At 37.7% G+C, this 16770-nt stretch overlaps 1 protein-coding gene across 2 annotated transcripts in view; it reads left to right on the top strand.

The window, feature by feature from the left end:
* LGR5 (leucine rich repeat containing G protein-coupled receptor 5) overlaps nucleotides 1–16770 on the top strand; it is a 90788-nt gene that overhangs the window by 56377 nt on the left and 17641 nt on the right. Inside the window, exons 5-11 of one of the 2 annotated variants that reach the window (XM_068669197.1) lie at nucleotides 6234–6449; nucleotides 9199–9270; nucleotides 11742–11810; nucleotides 13881–13952; nucleotides 14761–14832; nucleotides 14937–15005; nucleotides 15135–15206. In XM_068669197.1, coding sequence (XP_068525298.1) covers nucleotides 6234–6449; nucleotides 9199–9270; nucleotides 11742–11810; nucleotides 13881–13952; nucleotides 14761–14832; nucleotides 14937–15005; nucleotides 15135–15206 — 642 coding nt within the window. The remainder of the gene's footprint in view (nucleotides 1–6233; nucleotides 6450–9198; nucleotides 9271–11741; nucleotides 11811–13880; nucleotides 13953–14760; nucleotides 14833–14936; nucleotides 15006–15134; nucleotides 15207–16770) is intronic. The other variant, XM_068669198.1, reaches the window with a different exon arrangement.

Below are 16770 nucleotides of genomic sequence, written 5' to 3'. Positions count from 1 at the left end.
TTACTCACTTTTCTTTGGAATTGACTGTAAGCAGATGGTGTCTGGATTTTATGTTTCCCAGAGCTCCAATATCTCCATTCTGCTTTTAAATCAAGAAGGCCTTTAATAATTTTAAATATATCTGTATAGTCCAAAAGCCTTTTACATAGGTATATTGATTTATTTTTCAAATATAGTTATTAATTAACAACTTGCTGTCTAGCCAACTCTTTTCACTGAATTTAAGTATTTGTTTAAATCATGTTGATTTTTTTTTTTCTTTCTGTGGTGTAATCATCTTTTCTAGTGACAGTTAGGTACTAGAATTGTCATATTAGTATCTTTTGAACAAGAAGGGACTGATAAAGAAGGCAATAACATAAGAATATATATATATATTTTTACATTTGTTCCCTGAGCATGTTAACACAAATTTTAGTTTATTAGCAACTGGTAAGTTGGAGATCTTCATTTGTAAATGTTACTAAATAAAGGAGAACAGTCTAACTGCTATAACTGTTAAGGAAGTGAAGCTTCTACTATTCTTTTATTGAGACTATTGTAATACAACACTTTGAAGTCAATACTACAGATGAAACTTAACTCACTCTTTATTTTATTGTTTAGGCAACGTTATTAATGAGCAGCTTTTCCTACTGTGTTGTCAGACAGGAATGGTCAAAATCAAGAATAGATCAAGTACCATGTCATTGCCCACGCCAAACCAGTCATCAAGGCTATTTAAAAACAAGCATTATTTACAGTAACACACATCACCTGCTTTCATTCCTGTAAAATATAAGAGGACTTTTACTTTAATAGCAGGAAACAGGGCAGAATACAAGACAGTCTCTCTTCCAACTTGCTGGAAACATTGGTAGAGGAAAAAGTAAACTATCCTTTCTCCATTGAAAATCTACGAAGCTGGAATTTAGTGTAGGAAATTAATTTGACTTTACAGATACAGGATAAGAAAATAATATAAATTATATTTGTTTGAACTTTCTGACAGTACTTATAAATCACTTCAATTTTATTTTTCAGATATGTTTATATGTTTGGAGCATATGGTGATGATGCAGTTTTACATAAAATGTTATCTAGAAATCATCTCTGATTTTCCAAATAATCTGCCTGGCTGGAACCAGTCAGAAAATTGATTTTTCAGCTCCTTCTCCCTACTCCTCCAAATATGTGACATTGCAAAGAAAATTCTTAATCTGAGCAAGGAGTTGAAGACTTTGATGGCACAGAGTTCTGAAATGCATTCAGTTCAGTCTTGAAATTAAAAAGCCTTTTTTTCAGAAGGGTTAACTTTATTAAACTTTTTTTGTTTTTCCGGTATGTTTGTGTTAATAATCCTGATTTTTAGTTAAAAGACAAACCAACTGATGAAATCACATTCTCCCAAGAGAATTGTTTTCATGAAAAGCCAGGAGCTTTAGTTGCGGTTTTCCGTGTCACACTCCATGATAATGAAGCCTATAGAAGGCTTTATCCTTCTTAGGAAACCCAGTACCTCAACAGTTACCCAAAAACTCCCTAAGGAAGAATTTCCCACAGTTTAAATCAAGGTTGTGTGTACCCATGCACGCATCTGTGCACATACATGAAGATGTCTCAAAACTCATCACTGCAGTCTCAATTTGCCGCATGTTTTATCCATGTGAGCTACTAGAGCCCTAGGGCACACTAGATAACAGAAGAGGGACTAAAACATTGAGCACTAGCCCAGTATCAGAGCACAGACACTCTTCTAGCTCGATAAGCAGCTGGGAGGAAGGCAGAGGTGCAAGGATACCCTACCTGTGCATGCTACCCCTTTATTTGGGTCCAGTCCTTAGCACATCCAGCTGAGAACTGCTGATGAAAAATCTTCCTGTGTAGCTGAACCCCACCTCCATCTGTGGGAGGAGGAGGAGTAGCAGGTGCTGAAAAGGTTAGCAATATGAGGCTCATACTAGATTTCCAAGGAGGTCCTCCTAGGCACCACACAGTGACATACTATTGCTAGAGCCAGCCTAGCAAAGCAAACAGTGCTTAGGAGTGCTCCCAGGCACTGGCTGTGACCATCTACCAAGCTGTGCTGTTAACAGGGTCCTTGCCACACTTTCGACCAGTGCCAGCTAACATTTGGCTGAGCTGTGCTGCGGGGTCACTTGGCAATTCGTACACCCCTGGGATCATCCTATCAGTGCTCTGCATGCAGCCACCTGCTCGGGAGGCCAGGAGCAGTCACACGAAATGTCTGGTCATGGACTTCAGATCTGGGTGTTCGGCCAGATTCCTAGGATGACAAAACACATCCTGCTGGCCCCACTTTTTCCCACTTTTGGAGTTTCAGGGCCAATTTTAGTGTGAAAATAGCTTTGAAACGGGATGTTTGTGCTTTATATTGCTATATTTATATAATATAAATATATATAATATAAATATATATTAAATATAAATATATTTTATATTATATTGCTAGCATCCTGGCACACCGTCTTGAATGCAGGTTTACCACAACACCTGAGCAGCATATCTGGATATGGAGAAAAATGCTAAGGACTGAAACTCTCAGTTGAGACCTCCTCCTGCTTTGCATGCACATGGAGTTTACACCAAGCACTGGAGAGAAACAAATACTCCTAAATTATGTCTTGTGGCTTCTCTCTTTCAGTCTTGCTGTTGCTGCTCAGGGTTCTTTGTATCGGTGCTGTACGAGCCCATACAAGGGCAAAGCTGAAAGTGAGCTGTGGGAACTGCTGCGATGATGTGTTGTAATTAAGCTTTCACAATAGTCCTAGCATTTTCCCCTGTGGACTGAAGGGGATATCCTGCTTAAAGGGCCATGTTTGAAAAACCAAGCTCACAATAGCCAGCTCTATTTTCATTACAACCACTTTTCAGAGCCAGTTTTGATGTCACTCTTGCCATTCCTCACACAGGGCGTTAGCCCAACTCCTATCAACAAACCCCTGAGAGGGTCCATGTCACCACAGGCTTGTAAGGATGGTGGGGCTGCAGGCGACCCCATCCTGCCTGTGACACCCATCCTAGACAGGCCCTGTCCCCAGTGCTTCTCCATCGTTGCCCCACACCTTGCAGCAAGGCCCGTGTGCTGCTCCCCATGTAATAGATCCTGCTCAGGAGGGGAGGAAGGTGGTAGGAGAGGGAGGAGCATGCCCTTCGTTAGTCTGCCATGCCTGAAATTGGTCCTCGTGTGCTCTCACCTCCCTGCCTCTCCTGCCTGTGATGTGTAGGTCCTTATCACTTGGGTTTGCATGTCTTATTTTAAAATGAATGTCAGAAGAAGCATGGTATTCTTGACTTCTTTGTCTGTCGTTGTAGCTTTCCTCTTGCCCAGTCCCTTCATTGTATTCAGTCCCTCATCACTGCAAGAAGAGGCAGTCCATGTAATAGATATTTATTTCAGAGGGGAGAATGACTTGGGAGAAATTTCCTTCCTGATCCCATACCTAGCATTTGACTTAACCTTGAATGAATGAGAAAGACACACCAGCAAGCCATTAAGGAATGTCTTTAGCAAGTGTATCAGTAGGTGGTAGCTGGGCTCACTCTTGAGAAAGGGAAAAATACATATATTGCCTTAGAAACCTAGCAGTGGCGTAAAACTAGGTGTCCATTCATACTGAACTGATCAAAATATCTGAATCAAAACTTATTCAAAGACCTACTTTCACCCTTTTCAGAGTACCAGTAAATTAGTCATGTTTACAATTCTATATGAATAATATCTTTTCATCATTTACAATGCATATGGTTGTAGCATTCACAGTATGTCACAGGAAACACCAGTGGGATACAGTCCACATAGCTCAAGCATTTTCTTTGAAAGGTTTGGACATTTTAAGTGAGCTCATGGTGAATTTCATACTGGCTGCTTTATTTACATGCCGCCTATCAGAAGAGATCAAGCTTTTCTGTTTCCTTAAATTGGTTCTCTCTGGAATATAATAGCAGCTTTCAAACTCACCACATGTTATCTATATATTTTCAATTATAAATAGGGTCATGTTTGTGAGTTAATGGGTTTAGTTCTGAAAGTGCCAAAACTTTGATCAGCACATGTAAAACAATTGGCTGAAAACAGCGATTTTGATCAATGCTTTATACATCAGTGTGCATTACCTACAGTATGACAGGAAACATAACCACTACTGAAATGTTTTATTATCTGCACAAGGGAAAACGGTACTTGGAAATTTTAAAAAGATTAGATAACAAAATGCATTTGAGGCAGTACTTCTTATGAGCACTGGTAGGATACGTAGTCCAGTAATAGGACTTGCAATGCAAATCATTGTAGCTTCTCATTTTCTTACAAAGTTTATTCAAAGAATAATCCAACTACCTAGGATCTCACTTATGTTACAGCAGTACTATTTCATGTATTCTGCTTACGTAGCTAATGGTGGGTTTATATTTGGAAACTTTGGTTATAAAAAAAAAAAAAATTGTTTCCTTGATTTGCTGCTGAATATCAGTAAGGTAGAAATCCTGACCTCTCTGAGGACAACAGAAATATTGCCTTTTCAGCCACAGGATCACAAAGAAACAACTGACTTTTGGCTTCAGCATGTGACCAAGGGCTCTGTGAGTAACTCCTCTGGAGTCAGCGGGGAAGCCAGAGCTGCACACTCAGCCGTGGTATTGAACAAGATGCTGACTGTAATGCAGTAACACATTTAGGTAGAATAAAGCCTCCATTCTTTAATCAGTGTAACTGTCAAACTAATGCAACTGTAACTTCTTAGTTTACATACCAGCATCACACAGGGAAGAAATTTACTTCTGACCAAAACACAAAGAAACCTCATCTACTCATTCAAATTATACCTTATTTGAAAACACAGGCATAGCATGGTTATTGCCTGGGGAATGGGGGAGGTACAGCATGACTATTTCTAAACATTTCCAGCCTCACCCATTTGTTGACCAACCCTTGAGTTATTTTGGAAGCTCTGTCTCTGCTGCCTGCCATTGTCAGTTATTATATTGAAAATTTAATTGTACAAGGGCTTTGACACTGAACTTTATAAATTTGTTCCAACTGACCTTGTCTCAGTTATTTGCCAGCCTGGCACGGAGCCTTAGCGTTCATTATTTGTTCTCATGCAGTAGGTAGAAGAAGCATGGAGAAGGAGATAGAATGGACCTGACATTTTACATGACTGCAAATGAGGAAGCAGCTTTAAATAAAGAGATTACCATGTCCGCCACAAAGAGTATTACATTTCTCTCAAACAGACCGAATTTAGGCTGTACAGAATTACTTCTTTGTACCCTGGGTGTGTCTGTTTGTTCTGCAGTGTTTTCAGGCTTCTATTTAAATTTGTTTTTATTTCATCATTCACTTAATTACTTCTCTGACAGATGTCTTCAAGAAAAGTTTTAGAGAGTGTCTTTTATGTTACAAACAAAATATTAAAAGCAGAAAAAGTGTATTGGAGTACAGGTCACCATCTGGATGTTTCATGAAGTTGCAGAAAGTAAAAGCCAGTGAATATATGACATAGTATTTCTAGCGCCATATCTGCAAAGAGTTCAGTAGATTTAATCCTTATTTGCAGAAGTGTGAAAGCAAGATATCACCTGCAGACTCTGAGAAGGTACGATGTGCAATTGAGCTCCCTCTGTTGGCTCTGCAGCAACTGAAGTGCATTAAGCAGCACTGATCTCTGTTTAAAAACAATTTGCTCCACTATTAAAAAATGCTAACTTCATTGCTCATTAGAATCATTGGAATGCACAGGATTTAAGAAGGTGTAAAACACGAGCAGAAACTCAGAAATTCTTTTTACTTTTGGCTTTTAAAATGGTGGATAGTATATGGAAACCCAAGTCAGCTTTTGGCACCATGATTCAGTGATTTATAGATTCTGAAAGAGAATGCCCTGCTGAGTTTCTTATACTTTTTTGTTCCATACTTGCAAATAATTTGGAAAGGAAACAAATTCATGCCTGATCCACAAAGAGGATCTGTTCAGAAGTGATTAGTCTGTGCTCTCAGGGAACTGACGGCTCCAAAGGAGAGCTGTCTGCAGCAAGCCAGCTGACCAGGAGACTTAGGAACACCACATGAGGTCTCAGATAAGGCTGCAAGCAAGAAGGAAATATAGAATCTCCAGGAAATGAAAGATGGATGTGGCAACTCCTACCTATCCTTGTGTTCTTGGTGATAATTTCTTGTGTAAATCCACTGTTCTTTTCTCGGAGTCAATTTTCTTTATTTCTTTTTCTCCTAGACGCCTGGATGCCAACCACATCAACTATGTGCCCCCCAACTGCTTCAATGGCTTGGTCTCCCTTAGACACCTGTGGCTAGATGATAATTCTTTGACAGAAATACCCGTCCAAGCTTTTAGAAGTTTACCAGCACTTCAGGCAATGACACTGGCACTGAATAAAATTCATTACATACCAGACTATGCTTTTGGAAACCTCTCTAGTTTGGTAGTTCTGTAAGTTTTATCGATTGCTTTTTAGCCACAATCTCTGCTTCTTTGCAGAGCTTTGACCTCCTTGTGATAAATTGCTTGAAGATGCAATGTTTAATTTAAGCATTGCTTGAGAAAACCTTTAATAATTAACACTCCTCTAGTCTCTCCCTAGTTGGTAAACAACAGGTAAATCGCTATATACATGGGTCAACTAAACCTCAGTTTTGCCTTTCAGTGTTAGTATTAAACTGATGTATTTGGGGGCCATAAAGCTGCAGTTCCATTCTACTTTTGTGTGAGTCTTAATGACGATACTCCTTTACCATGAGGTCAATACTGTTTCTTACAGAAAATGTTCTTTTTGGAATACAAATTAAGTTTTCTGGCTTGCATATGTACTATAAAACAAAATTTGAAAGAAAAAAATATCTTAGAGAAGCATATCTTTTACATCTTCTTACAGTTAAACTCACATTTGTAAATCACTTGTTTTGATCTAGCTTAAAAGTTTCCGTCTCCAGCAAAGAGCTATGTAAGGGAATTTTTTTTTTAAATCACCATATCTGGTCAGCAAAACAAACAGAAACAGATGAACTGTTTGCCTTCTAAGACTCCAAAGCAGCATGTACTGAATGAGAGAAGATTAGAAAAAGGAAATGAACAGAAAGCTTTCTGGGTGACTTGGAAAGAATGCTGTCCAGTAGAAACTATGTATTTCCCTTCGTAGAAAGTATATGTAGGTTTGTATTTAGATATGTTTGCATACCAATACAACTAAATGAAACAGATGCAAAACCCACACCAAAATCTGGAAGGAATACTCTGGAACATGGTTTCAGTTTTTTATCTTCTGGGAATGCACCAAATGGAAAAAATTCTAGACTGGCTGGAGAAACTGAGGAGGAGACTGAGGGGGAGAAGTTATTTCAGGATAGTTTGGAAAATCTTAAAATTATTAAAGAGAGAATAATATATTCAAGATTTACAGGCTGTCTGAAACCATAGTCTGTAAGACACTTAGCATATTTTAGCATGTTCTAACCCCAGTGTGAGCATGGAACCTGACATTCTTCAGGGTTCTTTATTGAGCTTTATAATCACCATCTCTGCATCATGCCTAATATATGCACCAATAATAGGGGGATAATAGCTGCCTTGGGCACACAGTCTTTGCCCTCTATTTACATCAAGTAACAGTCTCATTCAAGTTAAAGTTTTTTTAAGGAGTCATTTAACCAAGCTAAACATCTCAGTAATGCTTAAGGTAGAAAATGTCTTCAATGCCATTCTCTACATCCATAACAGAATTACAGTGATATGAGGACAGATAAGAAATCCAGAAGAAAATGACCTTTTTTGATTCCCTCATTGTTTCAGCTCACTTAGGTTCCCTTATTTTACATCTGCCCTGTTTATTTCTGGTCTTCTGGTCTTCGTATTGATTAATAATTGAATTATCCTTCATGATCTACAATATCTGATATTTTTGGCCTGTCAAAATCTTCCTGTGTGGTTCTGTTTTCATTTGTTTCCTGCTCTATTCAGTCTGGCAAATTTTCTACTCTTTGCAAATATGCATGTTCATTTTGCGTAGGTTTGAAGCTCGATCACTAGCAATCCAAGCATAATTGGAATTTGTAGACACTCTTCGTGCTAACTAAAGCATTACAGCTCAGTGTAGTCATTTTAAAAAAATGATTAGGTTTTTCACAGGAAAAGAAAAACCCACAAAACATCTGTATTTTGCCATTAGAAACCTTGTTTTTCATGGACAGGGAGACTCAACTTCTGTAGGCTCTGTGGTCTTTAAAATTATTTTCAGAGCAGAATGAAGCATTGAAGGGTATGTGCTTGGCAGTTCCTCATTCACAGACCTTCTTTTCTTTTAAGTGCTACTCTCATAGTTTCCCTCCACTATGAGAGCAGAGTGTCAGAATAAAATAAAGGTCTGCTGGAAAAAAAAAGCATCCTCTTTAGAAATCAATCTGAAGTATCACTAAGTTCTACCTACTCACATTAATGAGCTTCACACGGATTTTTTTTTCTATGTCAGTCTAAAAACCATAGAAATAGGCAGCATTACCAGCCCTCACATGGATGGTTTTGATTGAAACGTAACATGCAACTGTTTCTTTCAGTTGCTGAAAATATGAGAACGTAGCTGTTGGTTTTTATAGTTTCAAAGGAAGGCAAGTTAAAGCGCTTTGTAGACTGATTAGCTTACTCATCTCAGTGAAGCTATGACTTCTTGTCCTGTGGCTTTGTGTCTTCTTTCATTCTGCAAGGCTAATGACTATTTCTGCTTGATTATCCTTCTCCTCACCTGTTCCTGCTTTATGCCATCCTCTCTAACACCCCCTGAATATACGTCTTCCATATATACCGCTAACACAGCTAACACTCCCCACAGTTCTTAAGGCAACATGTTAGTTAACAACTGGTGAGAATATGTCTCCAATTTCACAGTATTTAATATGCAAACCTCATCCTAGACCTTCAGGATATACCCTTCTTAGACCATCTAGGTGGTTGTAAAAGAAATCCCATGTACGGAATGAAATTGAAGCCCTCATGGGTGGGGAGATGTCAGGAGAAAGGGGGAAGGGTTGGCAAAGGTGCCTTCTCTACATGCTCTTGCAAAAGCATGACTTGCATAGAATCAGTGCATGCCTGAAAATAAGTTTCTTTTGATTGAAGCATCAAAATGTTTTGCTTAAGTCCACTGTGTGTAGTGTGCTTTCCTGACTGTGTGCTTAATGTTCCCCTGCAGACATCTCCATAACAATAGAATCTACTCCCTGGGAAAGAAATGCTTTGATGGGCTCCACAGCCTAGAGACTTTGTGAGTTGACCTCTTATTTGTTTCCTCTTTTTTTCAGTGTTTTCATTAATATTCTGAAAGAATAAAAAATAGCCTAAAAGCTAAACGTGGTTTTTGGCTTGCCTAATCGCTACAGGATCTAAATGATGGTTTACAATGACTCTATACAGCAAATCCTATTTTTTACTATTAAATTAGTTTGCCTTTTTAATAATCATTGTTGATAAATTGTTGAAAGGACATTTGAGAACTGTACTGGGCATTCAAAAAGAAGTGCCTATTCATGAACAATTATGTTTGCCTAGATTAGTACTATTTATTTGTCTTGTTCAATCAATAAAGCTAATAGCTAGATTGGGAAACTGTCTCAATGGAAATGTTTACCATTAAGAAACTCTCTCATCGTAGAGGAGGATTTTATTTTTCTATCCCTGGAAAAAGAAAAAGTGCCAAACAGCCAAGTTATGTATGTTTTGCAAGGGAAGAGAGGACCATTTCAATTGTATCCGTTTTTGTCTTTAAAGAGCTCCGATAAAGAGCAGCGCTTGTAAAGATTCAAATTGCCTCAAGTTTTTGCCATAGATGAGTGAACATGTTGTCTGCTAGAGCAGACAACGGAACCCAAAAATGCTACAGGGACAGTAGACCTGTGCATATCTTTCCATCTGCCACTTTCTGCACTCAGCTGAATCCTTTCCAGAGATTTTAGAGATTTCAACCAACCAGAGCAGAGCATAAAAGGCCTGGTTTGAGAAGCAAAGTATCAAAACTGAATAATGCTGGTCTAGGGGTAACCATTTTCTTTATCATCCACAGAAGTGTGTACTGCTCATTTTTGTACTTTCATAAGATAAGAAAACAAGAAGTTTTTGCCTTTTTTTTTTTTTTTTTTTGAATCCCTGGTTTCAGTTGCATCGATCCCTTAAAACTGGATTGCAGTTTTACAGATTTGATTTTTAGCCTGCTGTGAATTGAAAGGAAGTCCCTTAGTGTAGCACCGGAAAGGGGGACAGGAAAGGAAAAAGGAAAATGTAATAGTTTGTTTTGTTTTTACAAATGAGATTCACATGGCACTTGGTCAAAAATGGGGAAAAAAAGAACAATGGAATAAGTAATTGCAAAGCCAGTCCCAGCCACCTGGCATGAAAGAGGCAAAAACACAGAGGACAATCATGAACCTGGGAATATGTGTAGGTGCAGCCACTTTGCTGTGATAGGAGAATGCAGCACTTGCCCCAAGTGCAGTAATTGTGTACTGTATAGACCAGTTTCCAGATAGTTTCAAGCTAATCTAAAGAGATCTCAGTGTAAACGATGGACGCCAGCTTTAAAATCATTTGTTTGCATCAACGCATAGGTCTGGAAATCACATATCACTGGAGGGCAAAACCAAACCGTACACGCCTGTAATCTCTTTTTGTCAATAAGCAGGAGAGAGAGATTTACAAGCAGGAAGGAAAGCCTTGTTGAGTTCAGACAGCAGTTTCCTGCCTGCATTACTTCAGCCTGATACTATTTCAATTTCAATCTATTGTAAACCATGATTTGTGTTTTGCCCATTCAAAAAGGCTTTTACTCAAGTTTTTCAGATGGCATTCCTCACAAAGCAGTACTCAGGGAGCATCGCACTAAACAGGCACATCTCAATTTTAGTTTCAGGTGTCTCCTGAACGCTGAAGGATGCACATGTCATGCTCAGGGCAGAAGTATGCTAACAGCCCATTCAGTTTACCAGAATGAAGTCTAATTGCCACTGCAGCATGAGCAGTTCTTAAAGCAGAGGTTACTACCCTAGCTAAACTACTGTTCCTACAATGTGTGTGGTTAGAAACATTCTCCATATGAACACTGCCAAGGCTTAAAATTAACTATATAGTTAATGATAAAGTTGAACTAACTGTATGTTTTCCCACTTGTTTTAGTCAGAGGAAGATTTCTTTTTACCTTCCAAACTCCAGTATCTCCAATTTCTTGGTCTCACAGACCATGAAAAGTGCATCAGATGAAAGAAAGACTCAAGAATTAAATCTAAGTCTTGAAAGACTGAGTCAGAGGCAAATGAAACCTTAATAAAGAGATGTATTAACTGCATAAAATTCAGCTCACTGTGCAAATTTCTTGAATATTCCGGGCAAGAGTTTTGTTTTGTTTTGGTTTGGTTTTTATTTTTTCTGTTGATAATTTCCAAGTTATAATAAGTGATTTACAAAAGAGCAGATCCATTAGTAGCATCTGAATCCACTTTTGGCCTTTTCATTGCTGAATAGATAGAATACAACTGAAAATAGGATGCTGATAGAAAAATAGGAATGAAAATGTGCCCTAAATAGAGTCTGTTAGAAAACATCCATACACTTCTGAGGATTAATTGGCTTTTGCCTGTATGTACTTATTCAATGAATGGAAGATGATATTTAGTTACAAATGCTAACAAGTCTATGTTATCCTTAATGCAGTGCATAACCCCAATAATACAATCTGTTTTCACACAGAGATCTAAATTACAACAGTCTGGACGAGTTCCCCACTGCTATCAGGACACTAACAAACCTAAAAGAATTGTAAGTACAGAAGTACAGCACTTATATTAGGAAGGAGGATGTTTTGTCTAGTGTGTGACTGATTCTTTTTTAATGCTGGTGATTTTATCAGTAATCCTTAAAAACTCATTATTCTAGGAAGAACCAATAAACATGCCAACATGCATAAAAGATAATTCTCAGCATACAGTTTAGAGCATACAAGTTCTGAAAACTTCTATATTACATTGTACAGTAGATTTTTTTCAGGAACTTCATCGTTGGAATGCCGTGAATAATAAACACAATTAATTCATTTCAAGTTCCAAACACAACAGTTGTTTTTTTTCAAGCAATCCAAAAAAAAACACAGTCTGCTAGTGTAAGAAAAAAAACATGGTACTCTAACTGGCCAATCAGGCTTAGATGCTATCTGCCATCCCTCCTGCACCATTAAATTAAAACAATTTCTTTTCACTGTAAATACTCCTTTGTAACATTGTAAACAAAACACTTCTGGATGCACAGACATAGTTTCCTTAAAATAATGTCAACAATGAAAAGAAACCAGCCAAGTTTGTTGTAAGAAACAGCTGAATTGTAAAAGAATGAATGAAATATTCACACGTTGTACACACAATGTACACAACGGTGTGTATGTTCAGAATTCTTTCCATGTGAAGTATTTACCACATTACCGGTACCATCAGCATAGAGATTTACAAAAACTAGGTAACATAGCAATTGGACGCAGTTGTAGCACTGTTGCATTGCAATATGATGATAAAGCCACTTTAAGTAGCGACCTGGGATTTTTCTCCAAAGCAGGGAATCCTCAGGTAGCATTGACTCCAGCTTGGTATCTCCCATGCTAGTCAGGAGTGTGGCTCTGGAGGAGGTCGCCACTGGTGAGCAGGGTATATCACTGGTGAGCAGTGCCACAGGGCATGGTATCTCTTCCAAGAAGCTCAGAAGCTCTGTAGACCCTATTTTGCAGAAATTCACCAAAATCTGCTCTCGGCTGAAGTCAGAGTAGTGATAAGGGGCTAGACAGTGCCCTGGGAAGTACTCATGCTGTTTGCTAAGCTTTTGTGCCATGCAGGGAATCCCAGTCAATACAGCCACAAAACCAGTCTCTTTGCTGGTCCTAGATGAAATGGGATCCTCATATTGCTTGGATTCTGCATCTGTATGGATGCAGCTTTTATTGCATGCAGAAGAACAAGGGATTCAGAGCCTTGCAGTGTCTCATCAGCAGTAGCATGATGACTAAACAAGTGAAACCAGTAATGTGGGACCTGTCCAAGTAATGATCAAGTGTGCTTGCATCAGTGAACAATTTGAGGCTTTCTAAATGTATAAATTTAATCTGGGAAGCCTTTTTCATACCCGACTGAACTAATGGGAGTTTCCCACACAAATCATCATTGTTCTTTTGAAACCTTAGTTGTTTCTTTTGTTTTTCACAATGGAGAATTACTCATATGAATAAAATCCAGTGATTAATGATGAGACAAAGATTTGGTCCTCTATCCAGCAGTCACAACTACATTGGATAGTTTGTTCATGTCCACATCTAAAATACTTCAACAGAAAATTGGTTGTGAGAGACTTAATATAATGTATAAAATCATTTACTTGACAAATTTGTGTAATTCATTATTATCTCAGAAAAAAAATAGTTGCAGTTTAACAAGCACAGGGGGATATATATGTACTGTTTTATTGTTATTTATTTATTTTTAATATTTCACTGTTAATTGTATTATTTCATGTGTGTATATTTACATTACATACAGTTACATTCATACATACATAACATACAGCTACAAAGCACTGTTTCCTGCTGTGAACATCTTAATTTTAAAATGCCATTTTGCTGTTTACTTTATCTGAATGGCACTCTCATTTAGAAAAGTGCAGAAGTCTAACTATTTCTTAGCTTTTCTTTTGCTTTTGCTTTTTCAGTTCTATCTTACCCCAGAAAACAAGGATATACCCTTACACACAAACACTTTCCTTATTACAAACAAAAAACAATATGCATTGTGAATACAGATTGTGCCTTCACAATTTTTTTCTTTACTGTGTAAACCATTTTTTCTTTTGTAGGGGATTTCATAGCAATAACATCAAATCAATACCCGAGCGTGCATTTGTGGGTAATCCATCACTTATTACAATGTAAGTGATAACAGTTTATTCAGTGACTCTTCCTGGTAGAGCATGTGGAACTAAACACCATATTTGTGGCTATTTGTCTGCTAGATCTTTTTGTGAGTGTAACATACAATAATGCAAGCGAACAAGCTTCTATCTTTCCAACCTCATGGAAACAGTAGCAGTTTGCATACCCTATTTAAAGGAAGTGAGTACTGCTGCTTTAGCCTTGGCCTTTCAGTTGAACTATTCCTTACAGGTCTCTTAGTTTTACTGGCAACGTAGAAGATAGCAAAAATTGATCCTGATGGATTCCAGTCTCAATTCCCATGTTGTTTTACATGAGAATACATGAGAACTGGCAAACCTCAGATTAAGAAATTGTAAAACAAATTTAAGAAAATAGCGACTCATCTTGAGCGGTGTTATTTTATGAGCAAAATCAGCATGGCTTCAAAAATGCAGTGGAATTCAAATGCTGTGGATGGTCAACCTCGTCCAAGTGTGTGAAGTTCTGACTTCACTTGCTAACTTTGTCTCATGTCATAACGAAGTTCTTCATCTTTGGATTTCAATGTTTGCAAACCTGGGAGAAAGAGGAGATTATTTTTTTGGGGCAGGCTTCTGGTTTTAAATTCAAGGAGACAGATTACTTCAGTATTCAAAATATGGTTGATGGACTTAGGCTAGTGGGTAAGGAAACCCCCGGAGGTGCACCAAGTCTGTGGCTGGGAATACAGAGTATACTCACTTGCATATAATATAATCATGTAATGTGTTTTGAATCCTTTAAAATATTTATTATAATGTCTTTTTTGCTCTCTTTTTGCAGACATTTTTATGATAACCCTATCCAGCTTGTTGGAAAATCTGCTTTTCAACACTTACCAGAACTCAGAACTCTGTATGTGTTTAATTTTGTTTTAATTGTCTTTATATGTTGCAGTGTTAGAGCTGTCCCACACATCATTCACCACAATTATATTGAAATGATGTTTTAAATTCTAGGACTTTAAATGGTGCTTCACAGATAACAGAGTTTCCTGATCTGACTGGGACTACAAGTTTAGAGAGTTTGTAAGTGCTAAAGCAATATTTTTTCTTTGTTTTATATTTTTGAATACTATTTTTTTTCTAAAGAATGTTGTAAAAAATTGTTTTACAATTTCTAAAAAATAATATGTTTTTTATAAATGTTCTCAACAGGACCCTTACAGGAGCACAGATCACCTCTCTCCCCAAATCAGCTTGTGACCAGTTACCTAATCTCCAAGTTCTGTACGTTTCAGTAAGATTAATAACATTACAGTAATGGAAAAGATTAATGAACAAACAAAATCAATATGATTTTGAAATTACCCAGTTGCTGCTATTTGTATCACATTAACTGCCTAAGAATTCAGAGCAGGGAGCAATTCCCCACTTTACTCAAAAATACCAGCCTCCAAAAGTTCACAGTCCATCTACCAGCCAGGATTTCCCACACATTGTTGGAAAAGATAATTAATTTTCATATTTTTAGGTCAGCTTAAAATGGTTCTTGATTTTCTTTTAAAAGCCGTAGAGCTATTTTACATGGCCTTACTTTCATTCATTCTATGTCTCCTATAATGTTTTCTTTTCTTTCTGAGGCAGATAACTCAGTGAAGTGAATGGAAAATATAACTGAGTAAGGAGTTTAGCTTTGAGTACTTTTTATGCTTCTCTTTTATTTTCTTTTCAAAACACACATAAGTAGTTGAGTGAAATTTTAATAGACTATTATTTGGCATAGTTGGGGCATACTTCTTATACCAAATATCCAATATTGTTTTAGCTTGGATATGTCCTTGGAGTTTGCTTAATCACTAACGAAAGTAATCATTGTGTCCGCTTCTTTGAGATTCAGCCAACAGCACTTTCCTCTATGTATTACATCACTAGGAATGCATTTGATATTGCTTCTCTGGCCAACATTAAAATAACACTAATTATAACACATTATTTGAATACCAGCTTGGATGTCATGAACATTTCTAGAAAAATTAAGTTTTAGTTGATGGACTCAATATAATCATTTCCAGAATGATAAAAGACAGAATTTCCTTCTGTTGCCAGAAGGAAATCTGCACACAGACTTTCTTTTGAATATGCCCTGTATTATTCAAAAACAATAGATAATCTCTAAAGGGAAGGCAAATAAATACAGTAGCAATTAATAAATTGTACAGTTCATGGAAGAGCAGAAGCCTCCACTGAACATTCACATTCTTTATTTTTAGGTATCACCCAATGATATTGAAGCTGACATTTAAAAGGGTAGGGAACCAGTTTGACAGCCATGTCATGTACGCAGAGTTGCTTTTTCCCCGTTCCCATCAGACTGGAACAAACATGCCACATTTTACAATGTGTACCCAAGTTCACATTTAAGTTTACAGATGAGTTTTGCCTGCACCAAGTATAAGGGTGTGCTGAACCCAACCAGTTCCTTGGAGACAGTGACCTTTTAAGCAGCCCCCTGGCTCAGTTACTGCAGAACACCCCGCTCTGAGACACAAATCCTACAAGCACTGCTTGGAAAACCAATTTGTTTATCCTACCTAGCCACCAGTGCTTCCAAATGTGGATGAACAAACACAGAAACTTCCCAGGTGCACCTGCAGTAGAGGTATATCTGCAAAGGTAGACTCCCCTCAGCACAGTTAGATACACACTTCAACACAGAGCCATAACTCCTGGCCCTCTGCTGCTGCCAAGAGTCTTATTTATTAACAAAGAGACTAAAAATCCTCAAATATCTCGTACCTTGGCTTGGTAGCTTCCAGCTCACTTGAACTCTCTGGCATGTCTGATCTGGACC

Source organism: Anas acuta, chromosome 1 (assembly GCF_963932015.1).
Source record: "Anas acuta chromosome 1, bAnaAcu1.1, whole genome shotgun sequence".
Classification (NCBI taxonomy): Eukaryota; Metazoa; Chordata; class Aves; order Anseriformes; family Anatidae; genus Anas; species Anas acuta.
Note: the sequence above shows the minus strand (reverse complement) of the source record. Positions and strands in the feature narration are given on the sequence as shown.